Below are 26,135 nucleotides of genomic sequence, written 5' to 3' on the forward strand. Positions count from 1 at the left end.
CTGTTTGACCTTGATTTTTTTGCAATATTAATTTACAATGCTGGTCAACTTATTTTTTGTAAATACATCGTATCTTGATATACTTGAATAAGTTTGACAAAAAATATTTTGTAATAATTGTTAAATGACATTATTTTAGGTTTATATTATATACAATGCAATAAATCCAATTACAAAGAAAAAAATGTAATTCAATTAATTTAAAAAATCTTCCAAAATTTAAAATTAAAAAAATTATAGCTAAATTGGTTTTAATGTATGACGTCACAAAGTCATTCTCAACATTTACATATATACAACACAGCAAATAATAAATAAAAAAGTTAAATATATAACCTATGTATATTCAGTATATATAGCCTATTGTGTTTTGAAGCAACATTAAAATCATAATAGATTTATTAACATTGGTTACCAAAAACATGTACGGTCTTAGTACAGCTACTAAAGAACATTAAAACCATATAAATATTCTAATCTGACCATAAGCATAACGAAGTGTTTAAATATAATTAAAAATATTTAACTCTCATTTACATAACCGTTGTGAATATTTACGTCTTCCGTAGGTTCAATGAAAACTTACTGCGCGTGGGAAATAAGTTGTTTTGATTTGAAAATACATACTTTGTTTTTCCTCTCGAATTAACACATATTCGACAATTATACAATGCGTTCACTATAACATGGTTTCGTTCCTGCAAAAGTCTACTCTAACCATTATTTTGATGTTTACATTCAACTATTTGTAGAGTTAGCGACGAATTCTTCTATCTTTGTTAACCTAACTAGAATAATTCAAAATATAGACTACTTTTGTATACCGTACAAATAAGCAGCTAAGACGTCAATGATAAATTTAGAAGAATTGTACAAACTTACGGCGATACAGTACCAAAAACTGTTACATTTAAGAGTTATCATCACAATACTAATACGTTTATTATGGTTAAGAGCCTTAATTCTTTAATTTTTAACCACTTTTCCATTGTGCAACAGTTAAAGATATCGTTGTCGCATAACATCCGGTGACACGCTTACTCTACTTCCTAGAAAAAGTATAAAAAACTCTCGGCTTCATGAACCGCATTGCAATAATTAAAGTAAATTAAAATCGAGACTAATGACGAATGCATTTTAATTAAAATGTTTCAATTCATTTGGCGCTCGCGAATCATGTTTACGTATTTTATTACGTAGATTGGTTAAGAATAACGTGATTGATTTGTGACTTGATTGCACGTCACGTGCCTCGGTTTCTCGCGACACTTCGCGCTTTGAGAGGCCGCGTGACTCACACCTTCACGCGATATCGAAATGTAATTTGGCGACAAAATCAACGAAGGTGAAATGGCACGAGATGTTGTTTAATTACGTATTTTAGACCTTTCTAAACGTGTTCTCTTTGCAACGTGTTAGAGTCACGCTGAAATTAAAATAAACAAATGTTTTGTTACTCTTTCACACGGGTTTTAAGACGAGGATGATATAAGTAACTGCGAAGTTGTATGTTTTAATAAACACGTTCCTTTAAAAATTATGTGTAATCCGTCAACCAACCAATCCAATCCAAAAAAGTGCAAGTAACCGATTGATTGCGCTAAAATATCTGCCTATAGACATATTTAACGAGCTTCAAATGCATTATGCTTATGATTTGTTAGGTACTTACTTATTTTCTACTACAATGCAGATGAAATATCCACTAATTAATATGACGCGGCGCAGAAATAATCTATTTGCATCGTTAGGGTTACGCTGAATCTAATCCCATCGCCAGTAGTAGTATAACAAATAGAAAATGATAAACTGCGTCACCAACACTTGTATTTAGAACCATATAACACATGACGCGCCGTTATTGACGCCGTTATAATATTATTCATATTGCATAATACCTCAAGCAACAGACATCCTGTGTATAAATAGATTTGGAAGCATAAGCTGCGGTGATAATGGTTTTCATAGATATTTCTATCTTATAATAGAATTCCGAAAGTAACATTGTTTGTTTTTACATGTGCATAATACGATAACTACAAATTTTGAGGATTTATAATAGGATAAAGGAAATACATAATAATTATTTAAAAAGTTGGTTAAATATCCATTCTTTTTGATGAAATAAAGATTTATGTTTAAAATTGGTTAAATTTAGTAAACAAAGTGAACAATCGATAAATAACCTTTATATTTCAACAGATACCCTAAACAACGTAGACGATCTTAAGCACACCTAAATAAATATATTTGTACACTCCCTGTTGTTAACTTATCCCTATGTTTATTAACTTTAGTCAGAATCTATCCCTGTCCATGCCAGATCATTATAAAATTTGTTGTTAAACTATCAAAATTCAGCAATGTTTTAGAGTAAGGGTATTGCTATTGGCAAAAAGCAGGCGCTAAAAGTTATTGTAAATATATCCTGTTCTCTCCTAAGGCTAATTTGTTAATTTTAGTTTAATGGTTGTAAAAATCTATAAAAATACATATTTATTATTTCCATATATAATAATATAGAAATATTATCTTCATAGAAAAAGGATATTTTATTATAAAATAAGGATTAAAATACATATGTACGTGCGTAACGTAATAGTAAATTGATACTGGCTTACCAACTAAGTTGACAATTGGCTCAATTTACGTGGCCCAAAAAATAAGATTAAATTAAAGTGGATTTTGATGTCTTATCTTATTTATAACCCGAAAAAGCCTTTTAGTGATCTTTGGGTCACTAATTTAGTTTTTAGGTCGGGATTTAGTTCATTTTAACTTCAAGTAAAAAAGTCAGTAACATTTTTTTATAACTTTTAACACAATTTATCTCGATAGTAAAACATATAAACACATCACAGGGAACTACAAATAATTTTATTACTAAATATTCAGTTTATTAAATATTCTTGAAATTTCTTTGTAGTAAGAGCCCTCGACTTTATCGGAAAAGATGCTTGACATAGAAAATGCACTATCAACTAAAAGCGCTTTACATAAGACTTTGTTCTATTTACGACACACGAACTCCGAATAACAAATTCAAAAATCAAACTATAAACTTTTATTAAAATAACAGTAACATTATCAGTGATAAATATTAGAAACAAATTAAAAAAATCACATAAGTAATTACCACAGTATTTAACACAGGAATTTGAAACTTTCCTTTCATATACTTAAGACTGATATTGCAACTGCAAATCTTTTTTTAATCTGAATTTATAAACATAAAAGCCAACACCCACTCAAACATGCCACAAGCAATCCTTCTCGCTTCCAACGTGTCATAAAATATTTAATATCGTCACTCCTCTAAACATTATAAATATAAACTTTCCGTATGGTAATTTAAGGCAACGGGCAAAGAACAATATAAAATATTAGGTTTCAAAGTACTATTCGTCTTGTTCACCTTCACATAAAATAAGATTTAAGTTATTTCAAATGATTAAAAATAATTCTATCAAAATAATTTACGTAACTAGTAGACATTATCATTATTAAAAGAAATATTAACTTTAAGTTTTCTTTCACAAATCTAAGAGACGAGAAGTCAGATATGCAATAATAAAGTTTTTATGTAGTCTGAATTATGTTGAAATACAGGAAACGTCAGTACTACATAGTGTAATATGCCTTTGGTTCTCGGTGTTTCAGATAATCACACATGATGGAAATGCTATTAATACTCAAATATAAAATCATATAAGCGGCCTTTATATGACCGTTTTAGATATGTAAATAACAAACCAAAAGCACAACCCAAAACGTGCACTTCTGTGACATATTGCATACAATAGAACATGAAATGTAACCATCGTATTTATATAAATGACTCCTAAATACACCACAAGCCACGTCACTAATGAATTCATTATCAACTCCCTACTTGAGGTGAGCGCTTATAAATAGACTAGCATTGTTATAATCAGAGTGTCGGATTAAATTTTAGTATCCAACTTCAGTTTAAGTGCGTCAGTGTAAGGGCATAATGTATGATGCAACAGCGCTATAACGCCTTCAGTGAACACGGCGCTAGCTGATTATATTATAAATGCTACAGAACTTTAGACTCTCCAGCGAGATGCGGCTACGGTCGGGTTGTCTACTGCGAACGTGCTAGTACGTGTGTATACAGTAGCAAGCTCGAAATCCTCATCGCGCATGCGCCATTTTATCTATATAAGGAGCCCACCGACCCTCCCACCAACAGTTTACGACTCGACATCGTAGAACGCTCTTCACTCTCTAAACTAAAATTGTTTTGCGATAAACGGAAAAGTTTAGAACAACAAAATTCTTTGCGTTAATGTTCTAAAGTTTTGCTCGATAGAGTTATACAGTTCTTCGGATATAGAAAGTGCTGCAACTAACGAACTTATGAAAAACAAGCTAAGTGTCGATTTTGCTGACAGCGGAACGTTCGTCGGTGATCTGCCGGTGAACAAAGTAGTGCAGCAAAGGACAACCAAGTCTCAACCGCGGCGAGAATCAGTGGCGCCGAAGATCGTGGTGTGCCCGCCAGCAGAAGATATGCCGGAACAAGTCAACGCACCTCGGGGGGCTCGGCTGTTGAAAGCTCTCAGCCGTCGTCTATCGCGACGCGCGAATGACGCCGATTCCTTGGGCAGCTCGAGCAGCAACGACAGCATGTCCTGCGAAAACCGCACCGACGACCGCTCCTCGTGCTCGGCGAGCGACTCCGGGAGCGACGGCTCCGAGCACCGCCGGCGGCATCGCTCCACCGTCTCCCTACGTCGCGTCTTTCAAAATCTGAATTTAACATCGCGCTCGCAATCCAGCTCGCCCACCGAGAGACAACGCCAACCCAAGAAGCAGCAGCAACCGAAACGTATTCTACGCCCGCCGATCACGTACACATACGTCCGCGGCCTCTCCGGCCTGCCCACGCAGAGGGTACCCAGACACACCGTCTGCTGCGCCACCTTGGGCTTGAATCGGTAAAATGCGCCTAAAACATTTTTAAACGAACGAATACGGGCAGAGGTCAAGACTGGTTAAGAATAAAGTATTGTTAAAAAGTTGGAATGATAAATTCTTGTCATATCAATAGAAACAGGTATTCAGGACCGATGCGACGTTGTCTTCGGCGAGGACCAAGTTTGGGGAGGCTTCGAAGCGAGTATTTTTATTCGGGAGTTTCCTCCGCGCGGCTGTAATCACTCAACAACGGAGCTGTGAATATTTTATTAAGAGAAATAAATAAGACTGGGAATACAGATACGAAGATAACAAGAAAGAAATGATACAAAATCCCTTTTAAACAATTAGAAACTTTAAAATGTTTTATGTATCCTGTATTGTAATTTTCCATGCACCTCATTTAGGTAACCATCATTGTCTAATAATTTTGATGATGTAGATTGTATTTTCCCGACTTCTCATGTAAATATTGTTTATCTCTGAATATGATGACATGTGAAATTTAAGAATACAAATGAGGGTGTGAAGGATTATACATTTCTTGTAACCAGAACATAGTGCCTTTCCATAACTTAAAAATTATGTATAAATTATTGGATATACTACTTGATCATAATTGTATACTAAAATAAAAGTTAACTGTTTTTAATGAACTCATCCTTTTTATCACTTACCAATTCCAACACTATTTAATCAAAATTTTCGAATCAAATCTTAACATATGAAATCTTACACGTACAGGTGTATGAAAGTGGATGAGTGGTTGAATTATTGTTCAGTAGTATAAAGAGGTTGCTATTATTATTTAGATAGTATAAATATTAAATCGTTTAGCATAAGTCATTTTTATTGTATAAAAATTTGGTAACTAATAAACACTACAAGAATTATTTTAAACTTTTAATTCATCTCCTATTAATAACAAAACAATTAAAAAATTACTTAGTAACAAATTCCTAAGCTTCTAACTGTTTTTCACGAACTTTCATTGCTTCCATCCATACCATCTCGTTGGCAATCCACAACCGTGTAGTTTTTACCGAATTTTCTTCCTCGCACAGCCGCGTAGTGGAATGGTCTGTCCTCCGCGGTATTTCGAAAACTCTACGACTTAGGGTCTAGCGGTTCCTCTGGTCTTGAAGATGCCCATGGGTGTCGACGAACACCTCGGTGTTCCCACTGCTCGTTTATTCTTATAAAAAAAGCTAATTAGTCTAGAGCGTCAGTGGCCTAATTGTTATGCCCTTAACCAGATCGGACCGTAATCTACACGTCCAGGTTCGATACCCATACCATGAATTAATGTGTTTTTCGATTTTCATGTATTGGAAATATTATAATACATACAAACATGTTTCGGAAATCTGAAATTGAGTTAAATATTATACTATTTATTAAAATAAATGTTTGTGCATTCAACAGTTTACTACGGAATGAAATGGAGATAACACAGATTTAAATTTACTTTACTCCATCTTAAAAACATTGAATTGAATGCAGACTACTTAAATATTGCTTGATTATTGTGATGAAAATAACCCAAAAAGTTGACAAAACTTAATACTAAATTTTGTAATACAGACATTAACTTATTACAGATCAACATTAACATCGTGTATTCATTGTTTAAACCACAAGTTCTATGGGAATATGTGCAACATTATTATTACATTTGGATATATATTTCACCTATACTTCATTATTACAATCCTAATACTTAAACTTCCTTTAGTCTATTTGTAAAATAATACTTTCATAGAAAAAATAAAGGTCAGCTAACTTGATTAACTTAGTTTTTTTTAACAAATAAAGCATTCCGCGGCAAATTAATGGTAGTTAAAAATCTTACTTATTGACTTAAAGTAAGATTTTTAACTCTGTGCTTCTTTAACAGAGAACACTGCAAGTATCGCGAAGACAGTAAAAAATATGATAGGTCGCTACACCCACTGACAGATAACAGATGCGGGTGTCTTCAATCCGCGCAGTTCCACTAATTAACTTCACACACGTGTTTAACGCCTACAACATCACGTGAAAAACTCAAACATGTCACCGCAGTACTGAATAACTAAAAAAAATATGTATCTATGTTACCGTCAAGAATGTAATTGGTTATTTTGAATAATGCCCAGGAATTTATTACATAAACCGTACCGAAAAATTAATTCGCATACTTGACTGATTTCATTATTTCTTAATTAGCGTAGGGAACTGTAAGGAATACAAAAGTTAAATATCTAGTAGAGTTTCTACTGCTTTATTTTCTCAGGGGGTTCGATGGCAGTTTTTTAAAATAAAAAATATACCCAGTTCGGGGTAAATGACCTACGTGCATCTATCGATCCGGAGCCTGAAACTTCCGGTGTTACGCCGACTGCCTTTTGATGCACCTGTATTTAAACATTGTTGTTGATATCATTCTAGCTAAATTAATAAATACCTAATTAAAGGAAAATAGCTATTACTCTGAAACGAGTACATCGACCTTATGAATGTTTCCATTGTGTCTGTTACTTTAATTGGCAGCCCTATGTTCAATGTATATATTATGTAGACAGCTAAATTAACGCCAGGCGATTTGAATTATTTCCAAAGAAAAAAAGATTTTTATCTTAGTTTTTCAATCAAATTTGATACAAATCACCATATTAAAAGATTATCTTTTCTCTAAAATCATTTAGGATATTCACCACAGCGTTTTTAAATTAAAATCTAAAAATAATGAATGGATATCGGATTTAGAGAGTATCCAATAGCGAAAGACCTCCAACAGCTTACACTGAGCCGGTGAAGGTTGTCACAGCGGAATATCTCATGGTCCCAACTTACACACACATACGAACGCCGAAGTCAAACACAGCTGTGTCCATGAGCGTACCGCTTCCATTGAAAACTTACCAAACAACCCTGCAAAAGATTCCTATGTTAATTCACTATGATATCAGTGTGTCGACTGCACAACATTGGCGGCGCAGTGTACCATTTCCTACGTCACGACTACCCCATTTTGGGTTAGTAGGTCACAAGAGGGGAATGCATTGGATCCGCGGGGTGGGGGGGTTAATTTTTTAACCTACCTCAGTGACGTCACTGAAGAGCCTTGGACCCCACTGTACCGCAGTGTATGAATTATGAATGAATAGATCGATTGTTCGATATAGTCATTATACATTTTAATTAAGTATTTACACAGTAAACTTGACTAAATATGGATAAATCTGTTAGATTTACAAATTCAACTGTGGATCAAGAAACGCGCCAAATGTATTTATTTATTTATTAGACAACTACACACAACAGATAAATTATGCAACATTGACCAAAGTAATACAATATACAACACAATAAAACTGATAATTTATCCAATAACAGGTGTACAACATTCATACAAAACAAACAAGTATAAAATACACAAAAAAAACCCTTAAACCTCAGTTATTTTTTATTAGTTTTTTGTTCTAGAATATTTATTAATAAATAAAGGATTAATTGTCCACATGGGACAAACAGATATAAACTTAAATACTAACTTGACATAAACTTTAAATAATATAATGTAATGTAATGAAATGGATCTGAATAAATGCTTATTATTATTATTATAAAAAAGGATTAATTGTAAATTTTGAACATCCTTAAGTAACCTTCGCAATAGGAATAATTTTAGTCATAGGCATGTTACATATTTCGATTAAAAGCAGTGACATTTATTCGAAAACCCATTAAACATGTATCATAAATGCGATGCTTGCCGTGGAAGCAACATGCTCTGCGAGCTGTTAAATGCCACTTATAAATCTATTTATAGCTCACACAATAGACTACACCAATAGTTCGTTGCCATTTAATAATAAAGAAAGATTTTTCAATATATTTGGGCCGAAAAGTTTAGTGCAATGACGTGAATCTAGTACGTAGTTTTTTCGATTCACAAGTTGCATAACAAGCTTACTTTATGACGATGCTAACATAAAACATAGGTATATTTTATTAGAAAATTTTATTGCTATGATATTTTTCTTCTACCAAACATATTGTTTTTGTTGTAGTCCTTGTTATATTTTTACACCTGTGAAAAAAATTGTACGTGTATTGCAAATAACGTGACAAAATACTGAGTCGCTAAAAGTTTGGTATACAAATTAATTGAAAGGTAATTTATTTGAACAAACATCGACTCGTGACTGTGGATCACGCAGCGCGGACCTCGAGCGCGAAACGTAGGGCTTCCTCTGACGTACACCGTCTCGGCGAATGTTGAAAAATGTGACATTACACTTTACGTAACGGCAAAACTTTCATGTATCTTTTACTTTTATTCTTATTACACCTAATAATAGATTTTTACTTATAAGTAATTTAAAAATACACGCACTAATTTCGAGATGCTTCAAAAATAGTGTGGTAAAATTTTAAAAAGAAAATGTAATTTTTTCATAGAAAAGTTCTTACATGACCAATCTCTATTTGTCATCTAAGTACACAGTAACAAGATACAATGTAATTAATTCTAACATTTTGAATGTGCTATCAACATTTTAAAATATTACTTTCTCGGTATGAAAGCTAAAAATGGTTAATTTAGGAAATATCCAGCAGAAATACCAATAGTAGAATTGGACATTCATTGCCCTTTCGTTAATATATGATTCTATTTATCAAACGAAGGACATGGGGAATTTTGACCTGTCTTCGATTCGTACCATTCTATAGAAATCTTCTGATGTCTACAATTTTGTATAGAAATTATTTTGATTGCTCCTTACATTTCCAAAAACTGTTTACTTCATTGTAATCATTCTGTTTACGTGAGTAGCTAAGAAATATTCCATCAAATTGGATACCCCGTCGTGTCCCCGACCTAGACAATATCAAATCAATCAAATGAGTTCTACTTATTTATATTTTATCATTCGAAGTCACATGTCGCTAATGTATCGGAATACTTCGCAAACAAAAATACAGCTTTTCATCTGACTTAACTTATAAGTAGAAAGCTAAAAAGTGCTTACGAGTAATAATTATTTCTAATATTCAAATAACTACTTCTGTTATAAGAGGGTAGCAAGCAAAAATCTTTTTCTTCTAAACATATGTTCCTCTTGAATTTAGTCTTACACTAAATTAAACTTGTTACATTAAGAATAATAAGATATCTGCCTCCGTCGTTTGATTATAATTTGTGAAATAAATTTATTTACAACCCACAGTGTGATCGCACCATATGATGCGTCATATCTAATACACAAAAAACTGTGTATGGCTCATTACGTAGAGTAAAATATCATAATTTTCCGTCGTACAAAGAAATATTGACGTCACACAGACAGCCTGTTAGAATACAAACTAAGGATGTTGTCGCCTACACGGTTTTAGCTACGCCGTAGCGAGCTACGTCGTAGCCGGGAATACTGCGTAGCGATTAAGCTTGTATTGATGCCGTCGTAATTAAGACGTTTACTTAATTACATGGTTCTAATGACCTTATTTGTTTTGTATGATGTAAAACTTAAAGGGTTAAATGTAGGTAATCTTAGGAGAAAAATATTTACGGCGTATACAAATTACGTTTTATAACATAAACAAGCGATTATTAAACCCAAATGTGTTTATCGATCTCTGTTTTGACCAAAATGAAACGAAACTTAGTAAAATCTTTAATTATAATTTATACTTTCATTTAGAAGCTCTTGTCAATAAAAATTATAATCTATTCAATAATTACTGTACTTTTGTTCAAAAAAATAACAGTATTACAAGTCAATATCCTGAAAGAAATAAAATTTACTGTAATGAAATTTATTTATTTGGTTCATTAACAAAACTACAAGTGTTCTTATATTAATTTTAAGCACAAATACAATTTTTAGGCACCATGTTTTTCTAATTAAAGACATTCTCAACGTATATAAAGTAAGAATCGGTGCATAAACAATCAAAAAATAACACGAAAGACTGTTTAAATAAAGAAAATTAACAAACAATATTAAACAAGTAACAATAAAATAGAACATAGACTTGATATAAAAAAGTATAAATACTAAAACCATTTACTTACCTGATTGTGGTTTTTTCCAATACTAAAAGCTCCATTCAATCATTTTTGCTCGGTTTCTTCCACGAGGTATCGCAGACTAGCGACAGTCAACCCGTGACGCACAGTGGTTCTCAACTATTTTTTTTACCAGCCATAAAAATAAATAATGTTTTTCGAAATGTATGTATGTTCTGATGTATATAGGGGTATGTCAATTTAAAGATGACCTTCCGTAATTTAAATTGAACCATTCACCTCGTATTTTTCCCAGAACGTCGGGGTTATTGTTTTATTAATAAAAAAAAATATTTAAGAATTTGTCAAAACAGTTATAAAGTTTGAAAACCTCTATCCGAGCACGTTTAGTTGAGTCTTGTATTGGTCACGTGTACCTTCACATTTCCTCTCAAGACGTCCATTGAATAAAAATAATGGTTCGCCGTGACGCACCCGACAAACAATAGGCTTTCCGCCTTCACAGATTTTTAACCTCGCGTCTCACTAGACAACACCTAATGAGCTTTTCTTTAAACTACAATATAACAAGCTCTTTGCTTTGAATAAAGACAGCAGCTATCTAATTTTTTTTTTCAAAGTATCGGTCCATCCAAGCGACACCCCACTTGCCAAAATCAGTCTGGCTGGTTCTGTATACGTGTAAAATAATGGTCATAATATATACATAGAAACTCACATTAATGCATAAAAATATAATTATGTCTCCGCAACACTTATGTAGTATTTTGTTTAGTTAACCTAATTGTTAGGTTAACTAAACAAAATACTACGTAATCGGCGGTTAATCGGCGATACACGATAGTCTGTTTTGTACGCTCCACACCTAAAGCCGTATGCTTGTAAGCTAATGGCGCTTTTGTATTGCTGGAAATGGAAAATGATATACGCAATGTACTTTGCAGCACTTAAGTGCTTTCTTTAAAGATACAAAATACGCAGGTTATTTTTAATTTTTGTAAAATTCAAGGTATCACTTTAATTTTAAAGGCTTAGCTAAATTCAGCGAGCTTAAAATATTTTTTTTTGTTTATGAACGTACAAATTCGTAATAACAACTAATAAAGTAACAAAACATTTATTATACTGTTACATAATCCGGTAATTTAGAACTAAATGAACGAAGTTTATAGTGATGTTTATGCCTGTTTCGTCTATACTTCGTAACTAAATTCGGCGTCTTTCAAACGACCCTTTCTCATTATAATTCAAAATTAGTCTTCGATAAACATAGGTCCATTGACATTGTTATTTTATAAAGCGAATAAAATGGAAAATACACTAATAAGCTTTCATTGTTTTCTTGTAAACGATTTAAATTGACAGAAAGGAAATGAAATAAAAATATTTTCTGTGAAAATTTGCGATAAATTTTCCATCTTGATTCTTACCGATAATTACATAAAGATGTGTTTGTGAAGTTGTTTATGCTAAAAAAGACAATGAACTTTTTATTTAATGGCCAATTTTCCTCTGTATCAAAACAATGTATCGGAGCACCAGAGATCGTTAAAATTATTGTTATTTTAGACCGAATAAAATATGATATAAAAGAGGCTATGCAGAAGATGAGATTGAATTCATATATGCGTATATGACGGCTAACAGAGATGTATATTAGAGCAATAAATGTTTTTTTTTATATTTAGAATATAAATAAAATCGACAACCCTGTTCGGGAAAGTAGTGAGTATCTTGTAGTTATTTTTATCCGACGCACAACGAACGTGGAGGGGACGTCAGCGTGCCGAACAACGTGGACTCACTTTAAGAAAATATTACAAAATATACATTTAAAAATATCTGTTCAATTTTCTGGTTAAACTTTCTCAAACTATTGGCTATTTTAATCCTTTTAGAAAATATGTTTTATATTTATATACAGATGACAAGTTGTGGAGAAGCTTAAAAATGAGAATGTTTTTAACTGTAAAGATTAATCTTATTTTTATTTTCTAATTATTTAGTTACATGATGAAGTGAAAATGTCAACGATTATTAGAAAGTTCTAACAACAATCATCTTATGTAAACCATTTTTTCAACAAATATTGTATTCATTAAAATAATTAAAGAGCTTTATCCGATTTAAATTGATAATATGCCAGGATATTAGCAAGACTTTATGACCTAATATTTTTTCTAAGGTACTTAATTTTCATTTTAAATTAAACTTTATTGCTTGTTGCATTATTTGACAAATATTTTGATGTTACTACTTTGCATTTAGACCTTTGTTATAATTTTGTCTTTGACATTGGATACACCAGTTCAGATAGTTAACTTTTCAAATCAAATATGTAACAATACATAAAGATAATCAAAAATTTGTTTATCGCAATTACACCTGTTTTTTGGAGACAATAAATCATGAGAAGAAACCCGTAGAGCGCATTAATCGTGCGAAGCCATAAATGTGCAGTTATTAAAGTTTATGATGCTGTGTTACTTGCCGTGGAACTGGAGCTAGGTCGTGTCGTAACCTTACCGTTGTGCTTTTTTATTCTAGCGTACTAGAACAGAAATTACACTCATGACCTAGATACAAAAGCAAAACATAACAATCATAGCAATCAATGCTTGATTAATTAATACATTGGTTGCTTATATTTACGCGTGGACTTAAATACACATTGTAATCAATCAATTTCACGAGCTTCATCGCGTTTTTTCAATATTCTTTAACTCTACGTTTACACTGCTGCACTTAATTATAATTTTCATAAAATGACACAATTTGAAAAGTGAGCAATAGCATTGCCAAGGATGAGATGCCAAGATGATGATTGAAAGACATATCCAGAAATATACCGAATTTAATAACATGATACTCTTGTACAATAATAAAAAATCTTTTTAATTGAAAATTATTCTAGGAGAGAAACCGCTGTGCGGACCTTTTGCTAATGATTATTTAAAAATAGAGGTAGTAAAAAAGAAATAATAGAACAAGGTAGAGAAATGGTGACATCTCATTATGAACACTAGCGACATTCCTGTAAAATTTTGACTGATAATTAGGTTAATTAATAATCTGGTCCCTGTTAAATAGAAGCGGTTACGAAGGCATTTCCATTACAAAGGCTCATTGAATAAATCTTCAATGAATCGGTCGCGGCACCGGGCGCACGGCGCACTCCATCCAAAGGGCACGACCCGCAATATTTGTGTCAAGGATGCTTCTATAAATAGAAATTTCGAATTATCAAGCCCCATCTGTTACTTTACTTTCAATTGCGCTAAGCCATACTTTAAACTGTAAAATTCAATCTAATACGATTCAGAAACCGTATTAATAACAATTAAATCATATTGTTTAATTACGATTGAAACAACCGATGTTATGCCTTTTTGTAGGGTTCCAAGGTGTGAAGTATTCACCTATATAATTTAAAATTCATGGGTATAGTCGGTTGTAATATTTTTACTGGCAATACCAGTGTGCATGGCTGCATACATATTCAAACTAGTAGACAGTGGTTGTATGTAGATGATATAAGATGTCTTTGATTAATAATATCTTAACTAAATGCTAAAGAATTTGATGCTCTAATGTTTGTACGACAAATGACACAAACCGTTGGTTTCTGACACGAAACATATCGTCATCCCGGTCATTATCTTTGATAAAACGAGAGATAACAAGTATATGTTTAAAGGAAGGTTTTGGTCTAAGAAACTCACGGCAAATCAAGTATAATTTAGTAATAAACAATTAGGTTTCTATTTATCAGTTTTCGAAAAAGAAACTATCACTAGGCCATTACAATATTCAAGTAACATCTGTTCTAACTTCAAAAGAAGTCTCTACAGCAGATCGATCACCGATTTTTGGTTTACCTGGAAATAAAATTATTATATCGCAAAATCACGTGACCTTAATAAACCTGCCATATTATAAATAGAAGGAACGACAAGAGAAATGACCTTTAACTCCACAACCACATGGACCTGCGACCTCGGCAATTGTATCTGTATGAGTGAAGCAAGGTGAAGCAAGAGGTGGGGCTGGGTGCACGTACCAACAAGGCTGTGATCCACTTTTGAATGGGCTCGAGGAGGCTCGGCATGACGTCACGGGGGCGTAGCGATGACGTCAGTGCCAGAAACTAGGTCGGCCGGTCAAAGACCCGAAGCAGCATTGCAGTGTCCTTGTATCCGATGCAATAAGCCATAACTTAAAAATTTAATAAAAAATACGTGTAAACCATTAAAACATCAGACTTATTATAAAAATCCATCGCTTTCTATCTCACGAGATATCCTTTTCTTTAAAGTAAAATTAATTCAGTAGTTTCAAAGTTTTATTGTATTCGTAGAAATATTTAGAATGTTTATATTGTTTTAATAATATTCATATAATGAAACAAAAATTATATTCTATCAGTCAATTTTATAGACTGCGACCTCATTCAAGTCTAATTTGCCGTAAGTACTGTAAAAGTCATGAACCTTAACATTTATGAGCTTGTTTTGTTATAAATTGATAATAAAAACAAATAACGATATCCAAGAGACGTTTAATTTATGAAAAAAGTTATTCTTATTTCAAATACATGAATATATTAAAACAACCCAATGAAGCTACACTCATGCAAATGAAGCATTTAAAGTAAAAAAAATTAAAATGGATAAAACATTTCTGCTACAAGATATATTTTGTTGCTAACTGTAAGTTTTTACATTGAAAAATTCAATTTAAAAATAATAGATCAAAAAACAAAAGTGCAGTGCATATTAAATTTGAAATTTCGCACTTATACCGTTTCCAGTTAGGCCGGTATACCAATTTTACATTGAGCGTGCGAACTGGGTCAGAGCTTGCAGCAGGCCCGGGGACGATCGATGTGCCGGCATCAATGAGCACCGGCTTCAACTTGCGCCAAAGACCCCGACTATAAATAGACCTCAAGGTGCATGCGCTCTTAATAAAAAAATCCAAATAAAAACGACGGTTTCATAATTCCAAATTAGCAATTATGCACAAACTGATGTTAACTATAGTAGTAATAGTAGGAGTTACTTTACCGATTTGGATAATTTATTTAATCTATTTAAAACTAGCTATCGCCCGCGACTCCGTCCGCTTGGATATATAAAAAAAATAATTACTGTAGCCCCAACCATCCATCCATCCACATCACATCCATCTAAACATTCGCATATATAATATCAGTAAGTTAAATAAAAAGCAACTCTTCAAAGCATAAATTCGAAAAAATGAATAAATAGGAATATTCTATGTCCGTCTCCTGGCTCTAAGCTCGTTCCTCACCAATTTTCAGCCATATCGGTAAAGCCGTTCTTGAGTCATAAATAGTGTAACTAGCATGACTTTCTTTATACATACTCGTATATACAGATGTTAGAGGTAATATAGAGCTGCAGTAGTCTTTTTTGTCTAGGTTTCTGAGACCAAAATCTCAAATTTAGCCTTGTCTTTCTTATTTGACCAAAGAGAGATAATTATCTATATGTTTTAAACGGAGTTTGTGGTCTCAAAACCCACAATAGGTCTGCTTAGAGAGATTTAACAAAATTACACACCATCTCCAGTATGGATAGTATTAAACTCAAAAATGCCTAGACTTTACATAAGCTTTTGAAATGTTATGTGGCAAGTATAGTAAGTATCGTAAGCTATATACTTAGGTTCTTTCCACGCACTTGTTTAATATTCACCAATCGTAGTCATGTATTTCTGTTATTTGATTTCTATTAAAATGGTTGTTTACATTAGCGTGACGTCAAATTTAAACGTGCTACGAATATCCGAACTGAAGCAATTTCCTATGCCCGAAGCCAGCGTAGTGTTTCACTTCTGTACCCTTTCCTGTCTTGCGAAAGCAATATTTTTAGCCGAACTATGATGTCAATGCCCTTAAAAATAATGAAAGATAAGAAGATATAAAAATAAACAGATGCGACATAAACAAAGTAACACCACAGATAACTGTAACGAGTATTTTACGCTAACTAATATAATAAGTCGAACTTTCGTTAAGTTTGACTAAATTCTATAAGTTAGTACAGACTGTTTACCTCTTGCCATGTATACTCATTTTTATTCACTACCATAAATTCAAAGTTCAAATTGTAATGCGGAATTATTTTTGATTATTGAAAATTATTAAATTTAATATAACCATAGCTGTCGCCCGTGACTTCGTCCGTGTGGAATGAAAAAAAACTTAATTAGTTCCCGGCAATTATTCGACTTTTTCTCATCTTTTAAACCTTCCCTAGACCTCCACGAACATTTCAAGACCAAGATAAGGTAAATCCGTTCAGCCGTTCTCGAGTCTTTGTGAGACAAACGAACAGCAATTAATTTTTATATATATAGATTACGTATCTTACCTTAGTTTTATGCCTTGAAATGTTTGTTAATAATCAAATAATTAATTTAGACAGATTGTAATTAATTAATTTATATTGCATAACTAATGTGAAGTTCAATAACATCTGTATGACTGACGTCATAGCTATATTGTAAGCGTGGAACGCAGCGACACTGCTACCTCCCTTCACCTATTGTATAGGTATTAACAATGACAGCCATTAGGAATATTATTTAATAATTTTCCTCTCTTCGACGTTCTAAACCCGGCAACATATCTCCCTGTGAATTTCCACTGTGGAATCATCGATACAGCAACATGTGTAATTTTTTTGGAAAAAAATGATGAAGACGACAATTTAATTTCAAGTACGTGTGTATTTCAGTTTCATTTAAGCCTGTATCCGTTAATTTGAGATTCTGAACCAATTTTAGCGAGTGAGATATACGAGTATAATTTCGTGAAATGACAATGGAATTTAGGTTTATTGTTTTTTAGGTAACAACTAGTTCTATAAATTGATTATAAATAAAATTGTTTACTTACAAAATAATCTATGAGGATAAATGTATGTTGAATGTGTGCTGAATTGTAATCAACGTGTAGTTATAAACCCTACGAGCTACGTGCTACGAGCTACGAGCTACGATTCACAGATACATGACAATTCACGGAACTGAACAACAGATAAGAGGATTAACCAAAGCTGGATTATTTACAATGTCATGTTAGATCAAAAGCTTTGTTGTCATCTAATACCCATGCGATTTGCCTTGACAAGCTTAACATATTAATTAATAATATTATCAATTCGATATTTTAATAAATAAAAATAGTTAACATCAAAGAAATGCATAAATGATTTGCCAAACATAAAACACACATATAAAAGTGTGGAACAATTTCTTTCTTTTTACAAATCAATTTTAAAGTTACAATAAAGCTTTGAGGCGTCAATCTTCGTTACCGATCCATTTTAATGCAACAATAAAGAAGCGTTTAGTGCCACAGTACAGATTATCCTTGTCCACACATAATGTATTCACCCGTGTCATTGACCTCACTTAATATTCTAAAATATGCCTATTCATAGCTCGTTCACCAGCATAATGTACTGCGAAAGGCATTGAAAAAGCTGTGTCATCGTAATAAATAAATTAAAAACTTCTCACCTTACTGAAAAAGTTCATTTCAAAGGCATAACATGTATTTTAAATATTTTTATATTAGAGAATGAAGCAAAATGTAAAAGAAAATCTGTATTTTTTAGTAACTTGCAAGTGTAAACAGAACACTTTTTCTTACCTGTACATGCATGTATGCTAATAAAGTAATAAAACATTATGTGCTGTATAATTTCAAAACATAAAAAAAAATTATTACCAATCCTTTACATTTGTGCTGAAACGGTTACTCGCGATTAAATCAATATTATTCGTTATTAAGTCATTTATTTTGTGTACATAATTTATTATTGATGCCATTGAACTATTAAATTCTTGTCACGTCCTTCAAATACACTCTGCGTAAGAAAATATCTTGAGAACATTGACCCTAATTTACGACGATGAAAAGGCCTTTTCCGTGAAACGCTAGTAACCCCTTAGTAAAAGCTATCGTCTTCAAAGATTCCAAAGGCACCTATAAAAACATATCTTCATATTATCAAATGACAAAAAAGTAATTGTGTTTTGATAGTGCAAAACTACAATTCTAATATTTCGCCGCAACCCCGGTGGTAAAGAGAAGTTGACAGAGATGGATTTGGGGCAAGCCTTTCATAACTATTTAACTCTATATCTACGGTCACTTGTTTGTCAGGGTCGGTATTCTAGTTACATTATCGATAAACAAAAATGAAAATATTTGTACTAACATGTCTAACTAAACATGTGTGTAATCTTTTCCTCCGCTTCAAAATTCTCTTCTGTATCTAAATAACTGAACTTGAATTCATTAACGAAAAACGGATACGATGACCCATTTCATGAGCGCCAAATACAACAAAATTCAACACCTTAAAGCGTTTAAAACAAAAAAGATGCTGGTCGATCACATATTTTCCTATTTTAGGTTTATTTTTTATCTCCATACATACCGTATGGTTACCTGAATTGTAACATTAATGTTCAGAACATTGAACCTAAGATTGGCCATTCTAATTTTGATTAAAAATCGTCAGATCAAAGACTCGAGCAATAGTCAAAACAAGTGCGGCAATAACCCTTTAACGGATGCTCAACTCGTCTACGGTCTTGTAATCAAACTTTTCCCATCAACAGTCCAAAATGCGGTGTTCGTTTCTGCTTCACAAATTGGCACAATTGCTATGCGTTTAACAGTCCCTTTACAGATATAACATAAACGAATTAACTTTAAAACGATTTGTCGCCTTCCTTGTACAAGCAATTGGCCAAAGTTCGTCGACGGTAATGTAGTGGAAAATTATTTTTTAAGAATTATTTAATAAGTCAAAATTACCTAGGCGATTCGCTTGTATCTTTATAAGAGGACTTTCCCTGAATAAAAATACTCAATAAGTTAATAAAGTAATAAACGTATAAGTTAGTATGTACAGTAATTGCGTGCGAATCTTTGTTGTGATATGGCTTTAGATAAGCTAGCTGTGTGCATATGAAATCCTAGATAATAACTGGCTATTGAATTGCGCAACATGCGTTAAAAGCATCAGAAGCTCTGCTAATCGATTTAACATAATGCAAGCACGTCGACGTCGACTGACATAACATCCACACATCGTTAATATTCATTATGTAACTTAGTTAAGGTTGCGTTTGCGATATCGTGAAACTGGGTTAAATCCTCACAGCTTTATAGGCTTCGAAATTTACTTATTCTTTATTATAATTTATATATTTTCTATCCACAAAATTTATATATTTTTTTCTTGATCTAAAGACATACTAGCAATAGCCTGGGACTCTGTCCGCGCGGAATTAAAAAAAAATATATAACCTGCGTGTGTTTTCCGGACTATGTTCTACATCTAATCCAAATTTCAGCGATATCTCTGCCACTATTCTGGAGATGCCTCCTAACAAACCTCCATGAATCTGAACTTTATCTTTTCACATTTACACAGTAAATTAAAACTACTAGACTACAAGAGCATAAAATGATTAGCGTAAATAAAATAATATTGGTAAGAATATCGATTACATACAGTGAGAATATAATCGGGATGTAAGAAGTCAAGTACACCTTATATTAATGTGTGTATTATCCACATTTAAATTGTAAGGGTTGCGTTGTATCCCGCTGGTTCACCGAAACGATCAGACGAGGGTCGATCAAACGCAGCCGCGGGCTATTTGCGAATCCACCGCAGACTGATATGTACAGGACTTAAATACTCTCTATAACACACTCACATAACATACAATGAAACCAAAAGGTCTCAATTTATGTAATACATAACAACTCTTTTAGAATTTTACAATATCTTGTAGACGACATTACATCTCTACAACTTTTGGGAATGTATCGTCGAATTTAGGTAGACAACATTTAGCATAGAATTGAAAGGACAAATCTTAAATAAAACAATTGAAAATGCGGTAAGCAAAGGCAGACTAAGCAAATTATGCCAAACGACCTCGGCATACTTAAAAAAGACTTATATTACTATCTTACGATGACACACCTCAATGTAACGATGTTTTAGAGATTTTACTGACACTCATTTTAGCACTTTTGATAACTTTGGCCTTACTTTTTAGATGTCATTTTTTTCTACAATAACATAATTATTTCGTGAACAGTACTCAAGAATAAATTCTTAATCATTCACGATAAAATCTACATCTTGATATTTTCATAGAATGTTTTATTATTCGATGACGATAAGATTTTTTAACTAATCTTTATATCTTTTATCCGATCTAATTAATTTCCCTTTTTTTATCGAGCCGTCTTAAAATAATCTTCTACTTATGAAAATATAATACTTAAATACCCTAAACTATAATATTTAAAGATTAATGCTTTTAATACAATTTCTTCGGTCGATGTTTAAATGTGAAGTGTAGTTATTCATAGTATCATATCATATTTATATTATATATATCGTAAATCTTTCCGCTTATTGACATACAAGAAATATATAGAAATATAGAAAAGTATGAACTTCGAGTTGACATTGTTAAATATTTCAATAAAAGAAAAATGAAACAACATTTATAGTTTGTTATTTATTTTGTCGTCATATTTCCTCTTGGTTCAAAGAAGTAACACTGGTGGTACATACTGCCTAAGATACCGGTGAAATGTGGCTCGTAGTTATAAATTACGTATTTATTCTCTTCATTAGCGGTCGCGAACGAATGTAAATTCCGTCTGCATTCGCTTACAAAGAAATCCATGAAGTAGCGATTCGCTTTGATTGCGTTCATTGAATGTGCGTAGTTCTTTGACAACTTCCATTCGAAGGAATTCTTCTCTGGATGGAACTGCACACCATAGAATGGATACCTATAAAATGCATGGTTTTTATCATCTATTACTTGCATAAAACTCCATTATGAGGAATGGCGACTGACACTATCTTATATTTATATCCAGAATGCTGTAAATTTTCAATCATTGTAAAATAAGAATAAAACGGTAACATAGTTTTATACAAATATTTTGCGATTTACAAATTTTAGCATAAAAGGTCGATGTTTCTTTGTTTACAAAATGCAAGTCTTGATTTGAAAGCATGTTTGTGTATTTTTAAAGTTTATATGCAGAGGAAATCATAACACGATTCAGTTTAGTTGTTGATAAGTTCATCCGCAACATTTTCGTATATAAACACGAACCTTTCCTTATAAAAGCAAGGCGTTGAACCTAAACATTAAGGTGAGAGTGACCTGTAGCATCAATTTCAAAGTTGTGGTTAGACCCCTCAGTGTTTAAACGCTTCAGCGAGCGCTTATTAAGCAAAATGGACTAGATATTAATGTAATTTCCTTTTCACACCGCTCGTGTCAACGAACTACGAACTCTATACAACTGAAAAGCCGACTTATAATACGTAAATAATCTTAAAATACGTTTTGACATTCTATGAAAATATATAACTCTGTCAATTTTACAATATAGCCTATAGCGTCCTAGCTGTGGTTAACTATTTTATTATAATTATACATATAATATCATATGTTTTTTTTGTGTTAATTTTGATATTCTTAGTTTTCTTTCTCACCTCCTATGTTCAATAGTGGCAATAAATTTGACACCGTAATCATCATCACTGTACGACGACACACGCCAGTCCTTCACCAGATCATGAGACTCCATGTTCTGAAACAATTATACAATCATTTTCATCTCAGCAATCATTTTGATAACAACCGACTAAGTGACTCATTATCATTAGCTCACTATACGTCCTCATTGAAAGGCTCAGAGCCTAACTCATTTATAGCTGTGACCAGGTTAGTCGACCAGCCTGGGCCAGGGTGGATTGCTTGACATCACACTTATCTTTGAATTACTTCGCAGATGTGTATTTTAAGATAAAGATAGAACTATTTAATCGACTTAGACAGACCACTTGATTTTCTTTTTTTTTTATTCAAATGAATACCGACCTTATCGACAATGCAAAACTGATGCGCGTTGACGGTTACATCTTCATTAGCCAGTATGTCAACAATATCCTCTGGAGCCTGCTTAAACATTTTGCTACTACGATAATCTGGGAAAGTTAAATTCTACTTAATATTAAGTAACTATACATATATACTTTTAGTACTGACCCTCCATGTTCCAATTCTAAGAAAGCTTATAATATTCATTCTTCAAACGAGTTGAAGCTTGTTTTGTTATATAATACTAGCTTTCGACCACGTCTAGGTCCGCGCAGAATAAAAAAAACTTAGTATAGTAGCCTAAGTGTTCTTCCAGACTATGTTACTACTACATCTATGCCAAATTTCAGCGAGATCGATGGAGCCGTTTTGGAGATACTTCATAGAAACATTCATCCATCCAAACATTCGCAAAATGTAATATTAGTAAGATTAAAAAATACTTACTTTACAACTAAGTATTAACTTACCTTCTGTAAAATGTAACGGCAAATTGTTATAAGAATAACATCTGATCCTATTCTCTTTCTCTCCACGGCCAGACGCAATGATGATGAAGAGTTCGAATCCTAGACAAGTACCGAATATAGGGAAATAGTCGCCTGCGTCATTTAATTCTATAGCTATTTCGTAAATATGCTGACCAGCGTCAGCATAACCATCGGACTGATTGAAATAAGTCGCGCCTCCAGGAAAAAGAACACTGTAAATCCAACAGAATAAAGTAAATTAACAAAATTCTTACTTTTTAATATTTTCTCTATTTAATGCATCTATTCACCTATTTATCATTTAGTTTTAGACAATTTTATTAAAAGGGGGAACCCCCGCACAAAAGCTTAACTCAAAATTGTGTGCTAGTAACAATCCTTTTTAATGTGGACCATTTTTCGAATAAATAATTATTTTTAAGTGCAATTTCTGTGTTCATTCGCAAGATCCGCGTCGTGGGTAAAAAAAAAACAAAGTAAAATAACACAGTAATTTTAACTTACCCATTCAATTTACTCATAATATCTCTGTAATATTGTCGATCTTTTCCAATTCTGAAAATTTTTCATATCTTTAGAAAAATATTATCAATTAAAATATTTAGCTGCTTATTAAAATGTTATATTAATCTACTAACAGGATAGGAACTACTCGTGCACCTGATGCTTCTATATCTTTGACATATGAAGCAGCGATATAACTGGTGTAATTCTCTTCAGGATATTTGCCGTGCAGGTAAAACGATTGTTCCTGGGACAGTACTCCTATGATAGGACGCTCGTTGATAGATGTTTCTTCATCCAACCGTACGATAACAGCGCCATCGCATTTCAAAATGTATCCCGTTGTTAAAGTCAACAATAACAACAAAACTCCTTTGGCGGCAAATAACTCCATCAAATTCGGCACAACCACCATCTTCACAAACTCTATAAAACTGCCGTTAAAACACCTACAATAGCGTTTTATAGATTACTATCGAACAATATCTCTAGTTATATCTATCTGCTGATTGATACTTTATCTTTGATCTCTTTTTATAATTTTGATTTAACTATATTATCTCATGTTTACATCACTGTAAATACTATAACGCTGTTACGAAGTTTAAATAAATAACCTACCACAGTATTAAAAGGTTTGCACTATCGTTCGCTATGCAAATTATAATATTCTTCAATATTTCATTCTTATACGCAACTTTCATTAGTGAATGAACTGTATACACTCTCTTAAAATAGATGGCTTCTCCGCTGAACTATACACGGGTGACAGTCGAAATAAAATTAGATTATTTAGCTCAGTATAGAAGACATCGCCAGTTCTAAAAATACATGTACATACACAGTGTATTTAGTAAATTTTAAATATATACACATTCATATTAACAATATAAATTATGTTCGTAATCACTTTTAATAATCTTTAAATGATATTGTCTCTGAAATAATCAGTTTTACAATTTCCCGCCATTTTGTCGTCGCTTCAATAGTCTAAATGTATGAAAATATTGCTAGCGATTTCGTCAGCGCAAGATTTTAAAAAAAACTTGTCAAATAGCCTATATGTTTTTTCAGACAGTATTCTACATCTATATAAAATTTCATCTAGACGTTCATGCAGACGTTCTGGAGATACAAAAATAACAAACATCCATCCATCCAAATTTTCGCATTTATAACATTAGTATGAAGTCGTGTGATGGATGAGCATAGTAATAAATCGAAATAATAACCAATTAGTTAACTATAGACTAGCCCAATTTTAAATTAATATCGCACACTATTTTAATAAAGGCATAACTTCACTCCGTCGAATATGCGTTGTGCAAGGCTTCTGTGGAAAAAATAGCTTAAAAAAGGCCAAGTTACTTACTAGCTTCAATCAATTATTACTTATCATTTAAGATATTACAATATACGGATTATTAAAATCGGCTAATTTAAAATACTCTATAAATTAACTGTACTGTAGATAATCTACTACTTACAAAACTTTTGTCTTGTATATTTTAATTATTACACGGCGTTATTTAACTTAAATTATTAAACACCTATAAACATGAAGTTAACTTTTTGTTTGACATAAGGAACAAATTCCTCGACTCTTGTGATTTTTCTTTTACAATGAACTAATGCAAATATTATAATTCAAGAAGTTTTTATAATATTTGGTAATACACCAAAATTATTACATTATCTTTAAACATAGAAACCTGAAAAGGGTAGCGAAATTGACATTACCAACGTCGTCGGATACCGAACATTGACCAGTATCGTACAGCGCATGCGTATAATTTCGTAATACGTGTTGTAATGAGATCTTCATTTGATTGTAGGTAAGTCAGGCTTCCATAATACTAAATATCGATATAATATCGGTGAAATAACAATAAGAGTAGCTGATATCAATTGAACATATTTTTTTTTAAAGTAAACTACAAAAACCAGTAAGTTTATCTCACGGAACAAATAGGGTATTAAATAAAAATGTACTCATAGTCTTGTCTTTAAATTGATATCTTAACGTCTATCCAGCAAATTCCTAAAACCTCCTTTTTTATTTACTTTAACTTCAACTCCAACCAACTTAGATACTTCTGAGTACAGAGAAAACTGAAAAAAATATCAATTTAAATATCGTGATGATTATTTCTTTTAAGTGTCTTTATAAAGGTTTTTCAATGGGTTATAAATTGCTTTAA

At 32.4% G+C, this 26,135-nt stretch overlaps 2 protein-coding genes across 2 annotated transcripts; one reads left to right on the forward strand and one right to left on the reverse strand.

Moving 5' to 3' along the window:
• Positions 1-4,276: 4,276 nt before the first annotated feature.
• Positions 4,277-5,495, forward strand: LOC106121140 (uncharacterized). The gene has a single exon (XM_013316647.1). It carries the CDS (start codon positions 4,384-4,386, stop codon positions 4,966-4,968), a length of 585 nt encoding a protein of 194 aa, XP_013172101.1. The 5' UTR covers positions 4,277-4,383; the 3' UTR covers positions 4,969-5,495.
• A 16,055-nt stretch (positions 5,496-21,550) lies between these two features.
• LOC106121066 (gamma-glutamyl hydrolase A) lies at positions 21,551-25,535 on the reverse strand. The gene is made up of 8 exons (XM_013316558.1): positions 25,422-25,535; positions 24,556-24,755; positions 24,069-24,383; positions 23,935-23,985; positions 23,410-23,642; positions 22,940-23,046; positions 22,552-22,649; positions 21,551-21,833 (listed from the first exon to the last, which is right to left on the reverse strand). The coding sequence occupies exons 2-8, from the start codon at positions 24,636-24,638 to the stop codon at positions 21,554-21,556; spliced, it is 1,167 nt and encodes a 388-aa protein (XP_013172012.1). The 5' UTR covers positions 24,639-24,755; positions 25,422-25,535; the 3' UTR covers positions 21,551-21,553.
• Between the last annotated feature and the right edge of the window lie 600 nt (positions 25,536-26,135).

This window comes from Papilio xuthus, unplaced genomic scaffold (assembly GCF_000836235.2).
Source record: "Papilio xuthus unplaced genomic scaffold, Pxut_1.1 DF826945.1, whole genome shotgun sequence".
NCBI classification, from domain to species: Eukaryota; Metazoa; Arthropoda; class Insecta; order Lepidoptera; family Papilionidae; genus Papilio; species Papilio xuthus.